Below are 18020 nucleotides of genomic sequence, written 5' to 3'. Positions count from 1 at the left end.
TATTGAAGAAATGTAATATACAGCTGATATAAAATGGACATATGTATATCGAATATAACATATTATATTATAACATATTTTATGTTATATTCTATATATATTAATACAAATAAGTCATATATATAATATAATATATAATATAATATTCTATATATATGAATATGAATAAGTCTTCGAATCTGCATAGATATCGAAGTTGATAAAATATTTTTTTATTAACTTTCTTTTGTTGTGTTTTGTGGCATGGTGTTGCGATATATCGCGAGAGTTCAAGAAATATATGTTGAAAGTTTAACTTTTTAAACTAAAAAATACATTTTTGAATCGTAAAATCCTCTAAAAGAAACAATATGGTTAGATTTAATTGTTTTTATCGTTAAACAAAGTTAATGTTAGGATTAGCTGGCTATGTTGGGTACAAACTACCAAGACACCACAGATAAAGATTTGTTAGTTAGATTCATAGAACATTAGTGATTAGAATCAATATTAGATTATATTATTATTATTTAATATAGTTAGGTTAGAGATTGGTCATTAGTGTTAAATGTCAGTCATTACTGAGAAGATAGATTAACATAGCGGTTACTAGAAGTTAGTTGGATTAGGATTTTAGATTATTGTTTATTTTTAAATTTTTTATTTTTTTATCTAGTTAATTAGTTTTTAATTTATTAGATTAGGATGTTAGATTAGAGAGTTGGTAATCAATGTTCGTGTTTATGTTTTAAAATATGTACGTGTGTTATTTTTTATTAATCCCCACAAAAATCAACATAAAAAATTTTAATTCAAATTCATCTGAAATCCTAGCCACAAAACGAGTACATCGAACTGCACCGAAAGAGACATGGCCGTAGGCTGGATTATGAAGAAAGAAAGTTAGTCGACATTTTTTTCTATCTGTTGAAGAATTACATGAAAAATTAATAATTGCGCCATAAAATGTGACACAAATGAAGTGGTCTATATAAATTATCTAATTTGTATGTCGAATATGTGTGTGTTTGCGTGTATGTATATGTGTGTGTGTGTGTGACTTTGTGTTTATGTATGTACGTATCTATTACATAAATTTTTTTTTAATTTTTAGGCGTAAGAAGGAAAGCAGAAAAGCCCAAGAAGACTCCAGGAAGGCCAAAAAACTTAGAGGAATAAAGTTTGTTTTTGTCCGTTATTTTCATAAATTTTCTATTTTACTCTTTGTTGTCATCAATTCACAATTTTATATTGTTTTATATTAATTTATTTTTTCATCATTGATTGTTTGTTTTGGATTAAATAAATCTTTCAATTTAAAAAAAATTTTTTTTTCAATTTTCTTACGCAGGGCAAAACTATATAACAAGAAGAGACATTTAGAAAAAATACAGATGAAAAAAACGTTCGTTAATTATTACTATTTATTATAAAAATTAACCCAAACCATAAAATAATATTTATATAATTAAAAGTATAAAAATGCACGAGGAGAGGGACACGAAACAAAAGGCACCCCAAGATGTTCCAGACGGTGCCCAAACTTACTTCTTACTCGACAGAGAGATGCAGAATAGAGCGAAGGTTCTTTCCAACACCATCAAGGAAAAGAGAAAAGAAAAGGCTGTATGTATCTTGTGAATGTTGTTCAAAATTGAAATCATTCTAAACTGAAAATTGAATATTGATCTAATTTGAAAGTATATCTTAAGAATATCTATTTAAATTAAAAAGCTCTATGTATATTGTGAGTATGGTATACTAAATCTTCATATTGCACATTAAAAATTATAATATTTTTAGTAGAAATAACATTTTTTATAAACGAAATTTTAAACGATTTAACAAATAAAAAATTAAATAATTTTTGATTCTAGGGTAAATGGGAAGTCCCACTGCCTAGAGTTAGTGCAGTTAGTGAAGCTGACATGTTTAGAGTCGTCAAAACCGGAAAAACCAGAAGTTTGCTGATGCTTTTTGATTGATTTGATTTTCTTAAATATTTAAATTAATATAATGAAAATCATTTTATTGCAATTTATAATTATCTTATTTAAATTAATATTTCTAAAATGATTATGAAAACAATTTCTAACAATGAAATTTAGGAAAGGCCTGGAAGCGCCTTATAACAAAAGTTTGTTTTGTCGGGGAAGGATTTACCAGAAAACCACCAAAGTTTGAAAGATTCATCAGACCGACGGTTTGTGTTTTGTATGCTTTTGTATATTTGTTTTTGTATGTTTTTTGTATATCTATGTTTTGTATACTTTTGTATATCTATGTTTTTTGTTTTTGTTCATGAATTTGTATATATATATATGTTTAGGATTTTGTATAGCTATGATTGTATGCTTGGGTATTTTGTACATTTTTGCATATTTATGTTTGTATGTTTCAATTGTATGTTTTTGTTTGTATATGTTTTACTTAACACACACCGATCATCCAGGGCTTGAGACAGACAAAGGCTCATGTGACCCACCCTGAATTGAAGGCCACCTTCTGCCTGCCCATCATCGGTGTCAAGAAGAACCCGACAGCACCTCTCTACACACAACTCGGTGTTATCACGAAAGGAACCATTCTCGAGGTACTTCCTTCATTTTCCTCTTCCATTTTTCTTGGTTCTTCTTAACTATTTCTTCGCAAATTAATCACCAAACCAAAGATTATTATACTGAAGTTAGTTAAATTTTTTAATATAAACATAATTCTCAAAAAATGGAATCTAAGTTCTTAATGATTTTATTTAATCTTCGCTAGGTTAACGTCAGTGATCTTGGATTGATAACAACTGGAGGAAAAGTTGTTTGGGGTTGGTTACTTCTTGCTGATGGATCATTTTTCGTTGTTACCCAGCTCTATAACTGCCTGCTAGCGTTTTATTGCATACTGCCATAAAGTTATTTCTGAGATACTCATTTAATTGCTTTTTGTCTTAAATTTATGAGCTCTTTTTCATTCATGTTGTGTGTTGTGCATTAATGCATACCTGTGCATTTTAAGGTGACGTCTGTGAGAAGAATTCATTCACCATCCTTTTATTATTCTTTTGTTAACCAACGGGTCCTACGTAACAAACATATATTTCCAATTTTTAACGTTGGCAAGTTGATAGAAAAAGTTTTGCGTAGCCACTCATTAAAAAGTTGCACACGACGTAATGAAATTTTTGATCAATTTTTATTTGCTATTTTTTGGAACAGTCAAAATTCAGTTTCTAAGAAAAATATTTTTTTTGGACTAACAATATTTCCTGAACCATTAAGTCAGAAAAATTGTTTTCAAGTTCAAATAGCAACAACTCATTTCAAAAGTTTTTTTACAGTCTTCCGTTTTTACAAATTACTTCTATGTTTTTTTTCCAAACATGTGTTTTGTGGAGTTTGGGCGTTATTTCTCTTTCATTTTAAACGACCAACATGCACATCAAGACAGTGAAATTCATTCAGATATATTTATTTTTCAATTTGATATACTATTTTTTTATCATTTCTGATGTTAGCAATGCATTGGGCTATCTCTGGTTTTAGGAGTTTCGAACATGGATATATCCATGGTTTCGAAGCGTAATAATGACGTATTGTCGCTAATGCAGAATCTTTTAAAATTATGTGGAATAAATTATAATAAGCATCCAGCGCGTCATTTTGGTATGGATCAGGATCATGTGTTTTTAGCAGCTGCCACCATTCTTTTTTCGCGTACATCTTTTGAATATTTTATGTGTGGAAATTTTTGTCTCCATTTTTTAATTTGAAACTTATTAACTTGCGGAAGCCTATGCAGACGTGCTTATTCTGTATATAATCCTTTATGAATATTCATGAATAATTTTTTAAATGTTTCCATCCAATCACAGGCAAGTACGCTCAGGTGACGAACAATCCTGAGAATGATGGCTGCATCAACGCAGTTCTCCTCGTTTGATGTCCCAACAGATTCCCATCATGTCTTTTCTGTAAAATTGTAATCGTTCACTCAGAAACTGATTTTTTTTGTCGATTTGAAGAAAAAAATTAAAATAAATTTGTTTGTTGCTTTGTTATTGTTTCTGTCGTTCGCCTTTGAAAATTCTTTCAATAGCCTAATTTGTCAGTGTTAATTTCAAATGACGGATGACTTGGCTTCGTGTTTGTTTTTTTCCAGACTACCTCTCACTTCATTTGGTGGCTGGTTAGTTTACTCTATGCAGCGTGGCGTGGTGTGGTGTGATGTGGTTGCTACTTCGCACTTAAACGGATTTTGGTTATTTGCGTCGCTATTTCTATTTAGAAATATCTTTCCGTTTTTAAACTTACCACGCGTTGTTCGGTCCAGTGTGTGATTTATAAATAAATTTATAACGCTCATCCGTTCGTTTCGCGTTATAAATTTTTTATTTTAATTTTAGTAACAAAAGAAATTTATGACATTTTAAGTGTTTTCTTGTGTTTATTAGACAATGGTTTGATGTTTTTCCTCTTGTAAGAACAAATATTTTTGATAATTTGATCAATTGTAATTAAAACAAGACAAAAATTTCGATTTTTTTTGGGGAGAAAAAACTGCTACATGTCTTTACAAGTCAATTTGATCGCACATAGTAGGTAATTTGAATGATACATGAATAAGATTTGAAATATTCAGTGCCTTTGAATGAAACTGTCTGAAGAAGCAGATTAAGATTCATCTCGAAAGATCAAATGAACGCTCACGGACCTCTGCAAAAAAATAGAATTACAAAAAAACTCCAAAGAGCTGTAAAATGGTCCTCCGCCCCACGTACGGTGTTCTTCAGATGTGACATGCCGTCAGAGATACTTGACTGTCACCGAGACGATGAAACGTGATAGATGAAAGGTCGCATTTGAGACTTTTTTTTAACTTCAGTCGTTTGAAATTCACAATTTTTTTATATTTTCAAGATTTTAAATAAAAAGTGTTTTAGATTTTTTCTTAATAGATAGTTGTTGTGTAGTAATTTAATTTTAATAGTTGTAGCAGCAGAAGCAACAGTAACAGCAGTAATAGAAGCAGCAGCAGTTTGTAGTAGTAGTAGTAATAGTAGTAGTAGTAGTAGTAGTAGTAGAAGTAGTAGTAGTAGTAGTAGTAGTAGAAGTAGAGGTAAAGATGAAATTAACTCTTAACAATGTATTTCTCGAAGGGGTTCGTGCGAGATGACTGGAATTATCGGCATCATTATCATCATCATCATCATCGTCGTAGTATCGTCATCATCATCGTTATCATCATTGTAATCATCATCCTAGTAGCTAATATTACCATTGTGAAAAATGTTCGGAAAAATAATTAAAAAATGATATTTTATATTAGAGAATAGTTGATTTCTTTTTTAAAGATATGATTTTTTGGATAAATAACAAAACAAACATTAACAAAGACAGCATTAAAAATAATAATGATTTAATAATAACGAAGAGATGAATAATAATTTGTAATAGAAATCTCTGAGGCAGAGTTGGAGCGCAATTATACAACATCAACCCTTCCTCTTAGACGCACTCACTGAGCCATCACGCTTTAATAACTTTACGACGCCATTTAAAGATCTTCCCAGACTCATTATAACATGGTATTAAATTTTCTTCATTGTAATATCATTCCCATCTACACAAATTGTACACACCCTCACAAAACACTCACACAATCGAACACACACATGCCCACACACACACCACACACACACACACATACACATCGTCGAACACACACATACCCACACACACACACCACACACACAATTGCAAACCGAAGTAACCGCAACTCATCCGCGGTTACTGATAACTAATTTCTTTTTTGTGCTGTGCGGATATTGCTGGTGCAGTTTTCAGCAGATTCGTTCTCAGATATCTATTTTTAAAACCAACCACGAAATTAAATTTGCAAAATTAATGACAAAATTTCTTATTTTTTAATTTTCTCTAAAATTTAATCATCTTTCCTTGGACAGAATTAGCAGAATTAGAAAATCTTTAAGAAAAAAATGCAATTAGGATTTGCTATAAATATCAATTCTTTATAACGTTTTAGTTATCAAATGTAGTGTAGATATTCAAACACTTTGTTGCACGCCTCACTCTCTGCTTATATATATATATATATATATATATATATATATATATATATATATATATATAGGCGCTATATAAATGATCATATAATAATAATAATAATAAATATATATATATATATTGTGTTATACGTACGTAATATGACTGCGATTGCTTTTTAAGACTTAATATAAGAACAAGAAAATTTGAACTACAGAATTAGACGCATGTCGTTGTTCGACGCTGTGGGTTCATTGGGATGTCATTGATTTGTTTGCTATAGTAAGTACCAAAAATACTGAAAGTAATACTAAAAGTTATACTAAAATAATAATAAATGTTATACTAAAAATAGTAATAAATATAGTTGCTAATAAAATTAATTATTGGTTTGGTATGACAAAAAGTTCTTGTACGTATTGTTAATAATGTATAAAAATTTTGTGCGCGTTGTATGTGTAAAAACAACTTGAAAGTTTATTCTTCCTTGAAATTTGTTGTAATTCTTAATAATAATAAAAGGTTGCGAATTGAATTTTTAAAGCATACAACATTAACAAAATTGCTGGAACGATGACATTACGACGGCATTAATAAATTTATATAATGTTACTGAATGTGTGTTTCGTAGTTACTGATTCCAAATGCACTTTATCTCGTAACATCATTACAAAGTTATCGTTGCACCCATTACATTCAGCAATGGCTCTACTTACCAGACTTATGTCAAGTTAAAAACTTGGAAAAGGTTTGTAAGTCCTTCATTTTAAAATAAGTTTTATTATTTCCATTATAATACGGGTTGGCTTTTGTTTTTGATATATTTTTTGGTCAAGTTTTTAGTTTTGAAAAAATGTTTTTGATAATGTTTTTTGAAGAATTCATAAATTTTCATTCACGATGATATAATGAAAGTAATTTATTTTACTTACTTGGATTACACTTTAAAAAAAATCATGAAAGATTTAAGTCTGAGTTTAAAAAGCACTCGTGGAAATTTTTAAATTTTCAAAAAAATATTTTTTGTAAGTAAATCTTTTTTCCATTTTAATAATATTCAAACAACAAAAATCTTAAAACCTTTTTAAGCAAGCGACTTCTTGATGGAATTTTGGCAAAATTTTCAACTAATTTTTTTTCCTATTATTTCAAACCAATGGGGAATAATTTTCGATTTGCAACAATTTCATAAAAGATTTTCAATTATTTTTCAAACTTTCAAAAACAAAAATTTAGTAGCCAGTCTTTCTACTAATCAATCTTCATGAAAATTTATTAATTTTCTATTTACTCAGACTTTTAATATTCCGTTATAATTTTTTTCTCTACCAATTAGCAATTTATTATTATGACTTATTAATTTCCTTAAGCATGATCATTAAAAATTATTTTGAGATAGGGCAGAGATAGAGATTGTAGGCTTGAACCTTCTAGAATAGTCGCCAAATTTCACTAGTTTTTGGTTGGGATAAATATTAAGAAAATTATTAGGAATGCTAATAAGCATTCTAACAAGTTTTACTTGAAATATTCTACAAATTAAAGACCATTCCTAACTAAAATCTATGGCAATAGAGGGATGATCCCGATATTAAAAGTTACAACATTAAATAGTCTCTATACTTCAACTACAAACTATCTGTTCGCATCAGTTTTTATACTTCATTTCGTATAAATGACAGAATGAGTGAAAATTTATTTTTCTAGTGACATTTACAGCGAAACATCTATAACCACAATTAAATAACCAGCTAAGACAACAACAAAAAGACGAGACGAAATTGGAAACAAATACTTTTTTTTCATATTTTTTTTCACTAGCACGTACGAGCGTTTGGAGCTATAATAATTTATCTCGCACATGAGCGTGTATACGTCACTTGCCTCGCTTCAACACGGAGAACATCTTGTTTACTGAATTTCGTACAACTACAAACATTCTTAAAACACATGTTTGCAGACAATTAGTTAGTTATTCATGCCTTGAGAAAAGTAATTTTATACGTTTTTTTCATATAACTCTCGTGGCGGTTTCAGGCCATATAAATTATCCATGAATTCATTTGACCAGGTACTTTGTCGCGTTTTTATACGTGTTGGAATTTAAGTTTTTGTGATGCAATCACGCCAATACGAATTTTTTTTATTATAAACAAACCCATTAATGTGCAGATGTGTGAGTTAACATTTACTTAGACTCAAATGAATTAACATTTTGCAGCAGGCATTAACTTGAAGTATACCACTTTGATGTTTATGCCATTCATCAACATTTTTATAAAAGACACTAAACCGTGTTTCAGAAAATTACACACACACACACACACCACACATTCACGTACACAAACACACACACAGACACACACAGAAAAAATCAGCCCGAAAGTTTCATTCATGCGTTCATAAGATACCATGTCCTCCTAAACCAGCTATCCTGTCTGCACATTTTAACGAGTAGCTCGTAAGGATGAAAAATTTTAGAAAAAATGTTTTTATATTCTGCCTTGTGATGTTGTAAACATTGTAGTAACTTGCTGCAGGTCCGTTTTTTTGCTGAAATAACGTTTTTACGAAGTATTTTTATTATTTATTTGTCAGTTTTTTTTAATTTTATCAATTACTTATTCAATTTTTTTAACCAATGAAAAGATATTCAAGTGCTTTTATGAAATTTGAGTAGTTAAAATGCTGTTTAATTTTGAAGAAATAAAAATTTTCTAAACGTTAGGAGGAATTTTTTTTATAAATTTTTTTAAATTTAAACAGAAAATTTTTGCCTAATTAAAAATTTCGTAAAACTTCGCCAACAAAAATCTTTTAAAATTTTTTAAAAATGAAAATTCATAAAGCTAATAAATCATAAATTTTTTTTATTCACAAGGAAAATCAATTTACTCTGAAAATGTAAAAACTTCGGTGATTTTGTCTACCATGCTGGTTTTAAAAATTTACATCCAAATGCAATATAACAAGTTTTTAATACAATCAACTACGTGCTATTGAAAAGCTTATGCTTGGAATTATATTTTTATATAAATTTATTTATAGAATTTTGTAAATTATCAATCTTTTTGATAGTTTTTGTTATTTAACATAACATAACAGGACCCAGCGGAACCCAACTATCTACTTTAAAACCATCAGATAAGCATCCATTCACCATAACCACAGAAGTCCTACACTTAAGATAGTTCAAAATCCATTCAACAATATGCCCATTCACACCTCAATCAGAAAGTTTCTTAATCTTATCAAAAGTCTTCTCAAAATCAGTGTTAATCACTTCAATTTCTTTACCTTCATCAATTTTCACACTTCAGTCATCTACGATTTTATGCATCTGCATTACAACAGACTTTTTAGGCACAAAACCATCCGTCTTCTATCAAACAGATTATTATTAATAAAGTATCCCGTTAATTTATCCTTAATAACTTAATAATTTTAGTAACTTAACTTTTTTAATCCATAAGTGCGAAACTAACAACTTTTAGTTCTTACGTCTGTCTATAGATACATTTATATCATCTGTCAAGATTGTTTACACAATATCAATCAATTTTCATAATTGGGTAGGGAATAAAAACGATCCGTCTTTCTGTGTATTTTTTTTGCCCTTTAGTTTTCAAAAGTTTTTTTTCTGAAGAAAAAATTTCTTGATTCGTACAAAGAACCTTATTTGGCAAAACGTTTTTTTCGTTTCCTTTGCAATCGCAATCATGAAACAAATTTTCTTTTTCAGGTTTTTCTCCAAAGTTTATGCCGGGTTTTTCTGTTTAGCTTCAATCAACTTTGATAGAATGTTTCGTGTAAGTGATTAAAACTATGACGATGATGACAATGATGACGAAAGCGATTACGCCGTTTTACTCACATTAACTTTAATTTGAAATAATTTTCTGATTTGAATGGGTCAATAGATAGTCACTGGCCTATAGATAAGATATCACAGCCAATAAATCAAGAATCATAAAATTCAAATTACTGGTTGCTATTACATCTAAAATGATTAGGGCCAGGCTGATAATGATGAAATGATTAGGACAATAACGGTAGCAATGATTAAGATAATAATACAGATGTTGAAAAGATTGTGATAAAAAATACGCCACATGTGTCATTTTGACAAGAAATGTAATATGGCAGTTGCGGAAGATAAAAATGATGCCGAAATGTCACTTTTAAGCGACTTAATTGACGTTGAATGAAGCATGCATAGTGAAACATATGGAGACAATTATAGATCTAAACAAAACAAATAATAATATTGTTATTGTGATTATAATATTAATATTAGTTATTATTGTTGTTATTATCCACCTTTGTTACACTTTGAAGGATGTATATATACATATACATTTCGAAATAACTGAACGTTGATAAAATATGAAATATGAAAAAAAATATGAAAAGTTGAGTGAAGTTTATTTAACGAAAGCGCTAGATTCATGCAAGCAATTTTATACTGAAATATTTCATTTTTTACATGGGCTCTTTCAGATTTTATTTTGTAGTTTTTGTTTGTTTGTTTCTGGGTGTTTCATTTTCTACCATCATCTTCATTGGTGTCGTTATTATCATTATTGCTATCATGGCCATTATCATGGAGATCATCATATCATTATTGTTGTAACTTATTTTATACAATTGAGCTCCTTTTTTAGTTAAATGCATAATAAATGTATACTGGTTTGGCTGTATGCGTGTATGTTAAGTTGGTTATATGCCCGTAACTTAAGCAGTTAATCATAAAATTGTCTATTTAGTTGTTAGTTTTAAAACCTGTAACAACAATTAGGCATGTTTAACGATGTCAATTAGTAGAAAGACAGGTGTATTTAGATGCTCGCTAACACCTGGGATTCATTTCATCTACGCATCTCAGCTAATAAATGCTGATTGTTTTTTTTATGTCAGTTTTTTCTTCTTTTCTGAAGTTAATTTTTCATTAAATTTTAAATTTAAAATTGTCAAAAAGTTTGTTTGCGAAAGTTGGATTCAACAATGAGGATGTTGATAGCTTCAGGAATGTAATTTGTGATGCAATATAAAATGTTACTTTCAACCTTTGTTAGTTATTTTAAATATAAATGTCACAATTTATGGAAATGTTGTCAAATTTGGTGCATCTATAAAGGTGTAAATGACAATTGTTGATTTATCTTCAGAGATCAATGCATTGTACATACTACTACTGCATGCCCGTCACGCTAAGATATTTCAGCCAAGAAGTATTTAGATTACAAAAAGACATTACTTTATTTTTCTACCTCGTTGTATACTTGCATATAAATGCTACCAGAAAAATTTAACTAGAAATAGAACAGAAACATGTCGTTACAAATATAATTTAGCGATTTAGTAGATATAAATTATTAAATAAAACTAAATTCAATCACCAACAACGCGCAGCTAACAACTTCTGGTAGACAATAAAAAAGACCAAACAGTCATTTTATTAACCGCGCAGTTAAAAATGATTGACATAAAAACGACATCTGATTACCAGCATACCCCACGTTCTATACATTAACCGGAATGAAGCAAATTATTAATTCCATGTAAAAAGAGTAAAAAAAAGTCAGTTGGTCTAATGAAATAGTACGCCGCAAAAATATGCGTGATTTTTGTTCATCAGTCCGTTAATTAAGATCAAATACATCATTGACTGTTGCTAGAAAACTCATCTACACGCACGCACACGCACACATACACGCTGTTACACACACGCACGCACATGCGCATACACGTGCACACGTACACGCCACGACAAACTTTCAAATACTTTCGAAGTAAGTTTGAATAACGGTAGATTAATTAAAAAAAATTTAATTACATTTTTATTAAAAGAATTTTTTAAAGATAATTCGCACATGTAAAATAACATACACACGTATGAAAAAATACACAAATATATGCACAAATGCATACACACACAAGCAGGCAGAGAAAAACTTATCTTATTTATGTACATGTGTGTACGTGTGTGTATGCGTGTGTGTACGTGTGTGTGTTTGTGTTTTTACGTAATAGAGAGAAAATAGAAGAAGTCTATGTACAATGACAGAAATTCCTTAAGTTTCCTATTCAGTTTGAAGCCATCAATTTGAAAAGAAACCTTCCTTATTTTTTACAATTTCTTCAGCCTGTAATTACGTCACAATTACGTCATTATTTTCATAAGCATCACAGTCGTAACCGTCATCATCGTCATTATCATCTTTTACATTATAGCATGACTACTACTACTACTACTACTACTACTACTACTACTACTACTACTACTACTACTACTACAACTACTACAACTACTACTACTACTACTACTACTACTACTACTACTGCTACTACTACCACTACTACTACTACAACAACTACTACTACCTCGTTATTATTATTGTTATTATTCTTTTCATTATTATCGTCATCATCGCAATGATCTGCTCTACATTATTCTACCCATCTGCCATTGCATTGCAAAATTGCATTCATTCGTTTATCGTTGAGAACATCTGATTGAGATGCCTATAACAATTGTGATAACAATAACATAAATAATAATAATAATAATATTTTTTTGTTGTCGATGACGTCATCATTGTCATAATTATTCCTATGTAGTGTGCCTCTGCATTCGTTCATCATTGAGACCGTCCGTCTGGATGACATGCGTTTAATTATAATAATAATATTTCTAATAAAAATGAAAAAAAAGTCATAACTAGTGTTATAGTTATCATCATTATTATTATTATTATTTAGTTTTTACCGTTATTATTATTATTAATATTATTGTTATTGTTTTTTATTGTCATCGTCATTACAACCGTCCATGCATTTATTTATTGAGCGAGAACGAGATAAAAAGATCAGTCGTGTGGTTATTCATACATTTCGATTGACTAGTCTGCGGTTTTACATTTGTATAATGCTTGTTTTGTCGTTCTTCTTCTTCGTCTTCTTTTTCTTCTTCTTCTTCTTCGTCTTCTTTTTCTTCTTCTTCATCATCATGTGTTTTTTATCCGTTTTGTTTGTTTTTCATTTGTTTTGCTTTTTGTTCTTTGTCTATCAAATTTCACACGTCAATTAAAATCTTTTTTAAAATACTTTTGTACGAAGTGAATAGACATTTCAAAGAAAATAGAAATTAATGAATGAATGAATGAAATTGTATATATTCAATTTGAATTTGTTGAGTTTGCTTTAAAACTGTTATGGCTTACAACTTTTAAATTTTGATAGAGAGAAAGAGAGAGAGAGAGAAAAAGAAAAGAGAGAGAATGATAAAGAGAGAGAGAGAGAGAGAGAGAGAACATTAGAGATACAAACTTTTAAAATTTTAATTGCTAGAAAGTTTAAAAAGATGTTAATGCAGAAATTTTTAAGAAACTTTTATTGTTAAAATTGTTTGAAGTACTATTATTAATTAAAATCCTTAATAACAATGATAGTGACACCGCACGGGCAGTGTAATGTAAGAACGTGAATCTTTTTGTCCTTTTGAAAATTATACCACAATTTGTAATATTTATTAAATATTTTTAATATTTTCTTTTTCTTTTACTAAAAAAAACAATAATTGTTGAGTCTTATCTGAATTTTGAAAATGCTAAAAGATGTTTAACAGCACTTATTAATATTATTTACGCTGAATTTGAAGAAAGAAATAGAAGAAACAAAAACAAGAATAGAAAAAAAGAGAGATAAAAAAAATCTAGTAAGAAAGAGAGAAAAAGAGACAGACAAACAGGCAGACATACAGGCAGACATACAGGCAGACAGACAGGCAGACAGACACACAGACATGACACCAAATGAATCTGGACAACAGCAATAGACATGCAAATCAGAGTTAACTATTTTTTTGCAGTCTTCCTGATACACATCTTCTGTATAAAAAAAACTAAAAACTGAACAAAGATCAACATGTTGAAAAATATTTTAGATTTGAATAATGAAACAGATGTATCAACAACAATGTAAAATGGCAGTAAAAACATTTTTTGGCGGTTAAACACAACTAAATTAACCAGTTTATAACCATCACCATCAGCTTCATCATAATCTTTGTCACCATCATCATCATCCTCATCATCTTCATCATCCTCATCATCATCATTCTTATCATCTTCATCCTCATCGTCATGATATTCATGACAAAACAACGTTCCCAACTGTAGTTGTTGCGTTATAAAAAGTTGGAAGGAGCAATGAAACAATGAAACTATATTTGAAAATTTTACATAATTTAAAATTTAATTATATCATGACAAAAAATGTTTGTCCATTTTTTAATATCGAATCCAAAAATAAGATTAAGTTAATTAAATTTAGAAATTGTCAAAGGTGGTTTGCACATAATTATTCTTTTTAAAACTACTAGATGTCTACCGATTAGATGACTTTATTTTTTTTAAATATCATCAATTTTGTTTCTATTTAAATTTCAATTGAAATTATTTAAAAAATGTTTGTCAACTTTTAAAAAAATGTCTGCCCAAAAATATAAAAATTTCATTTTAAAAATATAGACGAGACAGAATTTGAAAAACTGAATAGAAAAAGAAAAGCAAAGATGCGTCTGATGACGTTTCATGACGTGAAACATCATCACGCCACGAAATTGAAAACAAAAAAAACTTGTATATAATAAAGATTATCATTCATTAAAAATATCTTCCAACAAGCTGTAAAAAAAGAACGTGACTGGAGATAAAAACTTAATCAAAATGATTTAACATGAATTTGTATTTATGTATCATATTTAAAAATTGCAAAATATTTTTCGACAGATTTATTCCCGGACAGCAACTTAAACAAGACACTTGCAGCATGACATCATCACTTAACAGCAGCACGACATCAATGACATCAGACGAACCGTCCGAATATCAACTGATCACAACTGACCTGACGATATCGGCCAACATTGAACTACCGGACACGAATCACCAGTCGGTAATTGAGAACCTCGTCCTCTCCTGCTTCTACACCTTCATCTTCATCGCTGGATTGTTCGGCAACCTGCTGACGGCTTACGTTGTTGTCAGGAAACCAATGATGAGAACAGTCACGAATCGTCTCATACTAAATTTGGCCTTATCCGATAGTTTCTTCATGCTAACCTTGCCTTTCATTGTGGTCACCAGTCTGAAGCGCAACTGGGTGTTCGGGACGTTGTTATGCAAAGCCTTCTACGCCATCAACTGCGTCAACATCTTCTCTGGCTCTTTCACGCTGGCTATTCTCAGTGCGGACCGCTTTGCCGCAGTTTGTTTTCCGCTCGTGTCGGTCAAACTTCGAACTCCCGGTAAAGTGTCCATCGCCATCGGACTCTCGTGGTTGCTGTCCGTGCTGGCTACCTATCCCGTAGTTCACTACGCCACCGTCAGCAGGCCAGAAAAAATTGCGATGTCAGATGATCAGCAGCATCAAGAAGGATATAACGCGGTCGAAAACGAGGCAGCGTCTGCCATGGACCATGCCAGGAACTGGCAGTTTCTCGCTTCAAAAACCGTAGGGCCTGTCTACAACAACCCTGATGACGATTATCTTTATAACAATTCCTTCACTTTCAACATTGCAAAACTTCAACAGAATGGATACGATGATGATGATGAGGAGGAGGAGGAGGAGGAGGAGGTGGTGGAAGAGGAGGATGACAACGACGTGGAGAGCAATATTCATTCCAGCCACACAACTCCTCTAAACCGCCACACGTTGTATTTTTCTAACAGGATAAGAGACGAAAAGGATGGCAGTCAGTCGCGTTACAAACCAAATCATTCGGCACCTGGCGCAACAAATGCATCAACCATCTACAAGATGATGAGCGGCGGCATCAACCATTATCACTATGACGATTTCTACCACTATGAGTACCGGAATGATGAGAATGTGTTCGGCGACCCATCCAGCAGAAACTATTACGTCGACCCAATCACTGCAACTAAACACTTAACATGCACTCCCATTTTTGTTTACAGCGACGGAAACCCGGTCCTGTTTGCTTACATTGTTTACTCCTTCATCATCGGCTTCTTCATTCCCATGATCGCTATTATCGTCTTTTACAGCTTGCTGGTGGCTAGGTTGGCAGCCTCTTCTTCTCGCATCAAACGCCAGGATGACGTCATTTTACTGCAAAAGACCAAACAGTCACTCATGCCTATGACGACAAAGTTGACAGTTGCAGAAGCCGGAGAAGTGACTGCTAATGCCAGAGCAGATAATGGAGAAAACAATATGTATGAAGTTGTTAGTCATTGCGCTAGCGTTGCAACCACTAAAATAAACAACTGTCTTTATGTTTTGAAAGTGAAACCGATTACGAGCAAATGCCGATCTGAAAACCTTCACGTGGTTGATGTCGTAAACGAAGCAGCTTCTCACGCCAAACCACACTCAGCAGCTACTATGACATCTGCAGCAACATTTACAACAACAATAGCCACAACTTCTACTGCCAAAACACCACCAACACTGAATACTAATTCATCCACAGCAACAAAAAATTATTCTAACGCAACAACACTAAAAACAACATCCACGCAACTAAACAGCAACATCAACAACAACAACAAAAGCAACAACAACAACACATTAACATTGCCACCAAATATCCTATCCACCCAAACAAAATCAACATCAGACTCGCACCTAAATTCTTCTTCAATGAAACCCACTCAACAAACACCTCAGCACGATTTAAGCATCAACAGTCTTCAGGACTACAAAAACAACAACAACTACAACAACAACAACATATTTATGAGTCCAAGCAGTAGTGGCTATAAACGTAACGACATCAGCCACGTTGGCGATTTCATTTACAATAGATATAACGTCACCACCAACGATACCAGCAACAACTACAGCAAGGACGAGTTAAACAGCTACAACAACAACAACAGCAGCCAGTTTGGTAGCATATTTGACTGCAATATTACTTTGAATTATAATGAAGCAAATAATGATGTTGCCACAGCCAGTCGCCAAAACATTTCTAGAAAAAACAACAGCAACAACAATAATAAAAGTGATTTTATTTCCTGCAGTCACTACAACAACCACAGTCGTTATTATGCCAGCAACATTGTACTGAATAATGACAACCGCGACGATGCATACGGCAAAAAAATCTATTCATTCTCAAACAATGAGATATGTTTAAAAAACCCAACCCCATCATCATCAACAGCAACAACCCCATCATCATCAACAACAACAACAACAACAAAATCACATCAACATCAGCAGCAGCAACAACATCAGCAGCAGCAACTTACATCAACAAAAACAATAACCACAAATATATCAGCTCTGCAGACAAGTTTATATTCTCTTCTTAACCCATGCAGTGCGTACAATGCCATTGAAAGAATAAACAAAAACCAACGACAGACATTAGTTGAGATAAAACGCCATTCTGTCCCTCTTGCTACCGATTTTAAACCTTTTTCAACATTTAACCGGACAACTGACAACAGATACAATATCAAAATCAACAGCAACTCAAATGACAATAACTTAAAAACACATCACACGAAATCAACCGTCAACTTCATCCCCATCAACACCGAACCGAGCTGTGACGTAATGAATGACGTCACATGCGACAGCACTGGAAACTGGAAGTTCAGATCCGAGGGCACAGATATAAATAACTTGGAGAGGAAGTTTCGAAATTTAAAGGAAACTTCTGGCGTTACGACTTACGATTTATTTTCAGCTTCTCAAAAAAGCCAAAAAATTATTTTAACATCATCATCATCATCATCATCATCATCATCATCACCATCATCAACAACAACACCATCATCAACAACAACACCATCATCACCATCATCATCATCAACAACAACAACATCAACAACATCAACAACATCATCTTCACCGATATCATTGTCGTCGTCATCTTCATCGTCGGTATTTCATAAACCAACTACAGTGTTAACTACTTGAAACAATAACAGCCCAACTAGT

General features: G+C 31.5%; 2 protein-coding genes across 2 annotated transcripts in view; both read left to right on the top strand.

Annotated features, from left to right (window-relative positions):
* Positions 1 to 220: 220 nt before the first annotated feature.
* Positions 221 to 4022, top strand: HELRODRAFT_185718 (hypothetical protein). Its single transcript, XM_009022427.1, has 10 exons — positions 221 to 353; positions 814 to 881; positions 1094 to 1159; positions 1331 to 1384; positions 1455 to 1605; positions 1857 to 1941; positions 2088 to 2182; positions 2432 to 2572; positions 2746 to 2797; positions 3845 to 4022. The coding sequence occupies exons 1-10, from the start codon at positions 351 to 353 to the stop codon at positions 3910 to 3912; spliced, it is 783 nt and encodes a 260-aa protein (XP_009020675.1). The 5' UTR covers positions 221 to 350; the 3' UTR covers positions 3913 to 4022.
* Positions 4023 to 14900: 10878 nt separating this feature from the next.
* The window catches only part of HELRODRAFT_82100 (hypothetical protein), a gene marked incomplete at both ends in the record, with an annotated part of 11519 nt that continues 8399 nt past the window's right edge, over positions 14901 to 18020 (top strand). Inside the window, 2 exons of the mRNA XM_009022426.1 lie at positions 14901 to 15448; positions 16022 to 16126. Coding sequence (XP_009020674.1) covers positions 14901 to 15448; positions 16022 to 16126 — 653 coding nt within the window. The remainder of the gene's footprint in view (positions 15449 to 16021; positions 16127 to 18020) is intronic.

The sequence above is a fragment of the Helobdella robusta genome, assembly GCF_000326865.2.
Source record: "Helobdella robusta unplaced genomic scaffold HELROscaffold_31, whole genome shotgun sequence".
NCBI lineage: Eukaryota > Metazoa > Annelida > Clitellata > Rhynchobdellida > Glossiphoniidae > Helobdella > Helobdella robusta.
This window is presented reverse-complemented; position numbering and strand designations above follow the sequence as displayed.

Excerpts from the sequence above, each read along its gene's own strand:
- HELRODRAFT_185718 (XM_009022427.1), top strand. Across the intron at positions 2,573-2,745 it reads CGAAAGGAACCATTCTCGAG|GTTAACGTCAGTGATCTTGG; the intron begins GTACTTCCTTCA and ends AATCTTCGCTAG. Across the intron at positions 2,798-3,844 it reads TGGAGGAAAAGTTGTTTGGG|GCAAGTACGCTCAGGTGACG; the intron begins GTTGGTTACTTC and ends ATCCAATCACAG.